Here is a 3,205-nt window from a genome sequence, read left to right on the forward strand (position 1 = left end):
AAAGGAAAGCATACCAAACGCCTTCTTCACTATCCTATCCGCCTGTGGCTCCACTTTCAAGGAGCTATGAACCTGCACTCCAAGGTCTCTTTGTTCAGCAACACTCCCTAGGACCTTACCATTAAGTGTATAAGTCCTGCTAAGATTTGCTTTCCGAAAATGCAGCACCTCGCATTTATCTGAATTAAACTCCATCTGCTACTTCTCAGCTCATTGGCCCATCTGGTCCAAATCCTGTTGTAATCTGAGGTAACCCTATTCGCTGTCCACTCCACTACACCTCCAATTTTTTAAATTTCTTAAATAATGGCAGCACATTAGCTAACCTCCAGTCTTCTGGCACCTCACCCAAGGCTATCAGTGATACCAATATCTCAGCGAAGGGCCCAGCAATCTCTTCTCTAGCCTCCCACAAAGTAAATAAATTGAATATGGGATGAAAAATAGAGTATGAGAATAAACTTGCAAGAAACATAAAATGAGATAAGTTTTATGTAAGTATGTAAGCGTCTGTAAGTATGTAAAATTAAAAGGGTTTCTGAAGACAAATGTAGGCCCCTACAATCTGAACAGGGAGAATTGATAATGGAGAACAAGAAAATGGCAGATCAATTAAGGAACTACTTTTGTTTTATCTTCACAGAGGATGACACACTGAACTTCCCAGAAGTGCCAGAGAAGCAATTGTCCTTTGGGAAGGAGATACTGAAGGAAAGCAGTTTTTATTTTAAATGATGCTGGAGAAATTAATGGGATTAAAAGTTAATATATCACCAGGCCCTGATGATCTAATTCCCAGGGTATTAAAAGGAGGTAGCCACGGAAATAGTGGGTGTGTTAGTTGTCATCTTCCAAAATTTAGTTGATTCTGGCATATGTTCTGCAGATTGGAAGTGAAAAGTATAACTCAATAATTTTAAAAAGGAGGGAAATAATTTGGAATTACAGACCATTAGTCTAAAATCAATAGCAGGGAAAATTATGCAGTTCATTTTAAAGGATGTGACAATAGGATACTTAAGAAATATCAGTGGTATTACACAGAGTCAACTGGATTTATGAAAGAGAGAGAGTGTTTGACAAACTTACTGGAGATGCAATTTTGTGATTTTTGGAGGATGTAACTGGAGATTTTTGAAGATGTAACTAGTTAAATCATTGGATGTGGTGCACTTGTTTCTTCAGAAAGTTTTTGATAAAGTTCCATATATGAGGTTATTCTGCAAAATCGAACCGTATGGTAGTAATATACTGGCATGGACTGAGAATTGGTGAGACAGGACACTGACAGGATGAATGAATGGGCCTGTTTTTGGAGTGGAAGCAGTGACAAGGGGGGATCTGCAGGGATCAGTGCTTTGGCCCCAGCTAGTCATTGTTGATGAAAGAAAATTTGTAAAAGTTTGGCTGTGACCCCTGAAGGGAATTTAAAGAGACTTCAGGGCTGTTTAGACATGTTTAGTGAGTGGGTGAATAATTCAGTTTCATATGATGTAATCCATTTTGGCAGGAAAATAAAAGGCGGATTATTATTTAAATGGTGATAGGTAGGAAATGTTGATGATCAAAAGGACCTTGACTTCTTTGTACACCAGTCATTGAAAGCAAGCATGCAGGTCCAGCAATTAGCTGGAAGATAAATGTTGACCTTCACTGCAAGGGGGTTTGAATGCAAGAGCAAGGGCCTTGGTCCTGATGAAGGACTTATGCCCAAAATGTTGACTCTCCTGCTCCTTGGATGCTGCCTGACCTGCTATGCTTTTGTGCAGTTTTGGTCTCCTTACTTAAGATAAGACATGTTTTCCAAAGAGGGAGCACAACAAAGGTTCACCAGACTGATTCTTGGGATGGCTGGCTTGTTATTTGAGAAGAGATTGGGTCAACTATGTATTCGTTAGAGTTTAGAAGAATGAGAGGGGATCTCCTTGAAATGTATAATACTCTGACAGGGCTGCATAGACTGAATGCAAGGATGATATTTCCGTTAGACGGGAGGGTTCAGAATAAGGGAACTTAGTCTCAGGCTACGTAGAAGGTCATTTTGGATTGAGATGAGAAGTGTCTATGAAATTTTCTATCACAGAAAGCTAAAAGATGTAAAATCACTGAAGATGTTTAGGAAAGAAATGGCTAGATTTCTGGAAGCTAGGGATGTGGGGGCTGAGTAGGAGTATGGTGTTGAGATAGACAATTAGCCATGATCGTGTTGAATGATGGACCAAGCTCTGTGGGCTGAATGGTCTACTCTATTAATTTCCATATTTCTATCTAATTAAAGCACTTATTGCAACGTTGTTTATACTCTTCGAAAGTGAAACAAAGCCACCAAACCACTTGCCTGCTACTGTGAGAAATATGTTTGATCATAAGAGGAAGTGAGCTTTTGTAGTCGTAGACAATTGTTCAGAAGCAGAGCATTTTTATTCAAATGTTTAAATTCCCAGCATTCTCTGTTAGATACAACCAACGGAGCATCTGTGGAATGCTTTTTCTCACATAATGACTTGTTAAAGAGACAGTTTGAAAGTCATAAAGAGAAGTTTAGCAAATATTCAGAACTCTTCAAAATCTATTTTCTTCACAAGCGCAGTATTGTTTCTGCAAGCTTCCTGCAATACAATACTGGCTTCTGTGTAATTAACTAAATTGTGAATAAAATTGTGTGTTAGTTTAATTTGAACATTTGAATCTGACAATATGGTGCCTTACTGCATATTTCTAGTGAATAAGAGAGTACGGTGGGTTACCCAATTGATCTGCAATACTAACAGGTGGCATAGATATCACTTGCTGCCCCTCAGCATGAAGGACCCGAGTTCAATTCCACACTCAGGTGACTGTGTGGAGCTTGCACTGTCCCAGTGTTTGTGTGGGTTTCCTCCAAGTGCTTTGGTTTTCTCTCAGAGTCCAAAGATGTGCAAATTAGGTGGATTGGCCATGCCAAATTGCCCATAGTGTCCAGGGATGTGTAGGCTAGGTGGATTAGCCATGGATAATTCAGGGGTAGGATAGAGGGAGTGGTTCTGGGTTGGATGCTATTTGGAGGGTTGGTGTGGACTCAATGGGCTGAATGGCCTGCTTCCACACCATAGGGATTGTATGATAAAAACCTGTAATAACAAGTCATTGTTGGTCTCATGATAAACTGCTGAAAATGTGTTGCTGGAAAAGCGCAGCAGGTCAGGCAGCATCCAAGGAGCAGGAG

General features: G+C 40.0%; 1 protein-coding gene across 3 annotated transcripts in view; it reads left to right on the forward strand.

The window, feature by feature from the left end:
- LOC122558814 (MICOS complex subunit mic25-like) overlaps positions 1-3,205 on the forward strand; it is a 521,848-nt gene that overhangs the window by 517,936 nt on the left and 707 nt on the right. Inside the window, exon 7 of one of the 3 annotated variants that reach the window (XM_043707606.1) lies at positions 644-673. The exons of the other annotated variants lie outside the window; for them this stretch is intronic. Coding sequence (XP_043563541.1) covers positions 644-658 — 15 coding nt within the window. The 3' untranslated portion in view covers positions 659-673. Of the gene's footprint in view, positions 1-643; positions 674-3,205 lie in introns of those variants that run through there. 3 annotated transcript variants of the gene reach the window in all.

This window comes from Chiloscyllium plagiosum, chromosome 18 (assembly GCF_004010195.1).
Source record: "Chiloscyllium plagiosum isolate BGI_BamShark_2017 chromosome 18, ASM401019v2, whole genome shotgun sequence".
In the NCBI taxonomy this organism is placed as follows: domain Eukaryota; kingdom Metazoa; phylum Chordata; class Chondrichthyes; order Orectolobiformes; family Hemiscylliidae; genus Chiloscyllium; species Chiloscyllium plagiosum.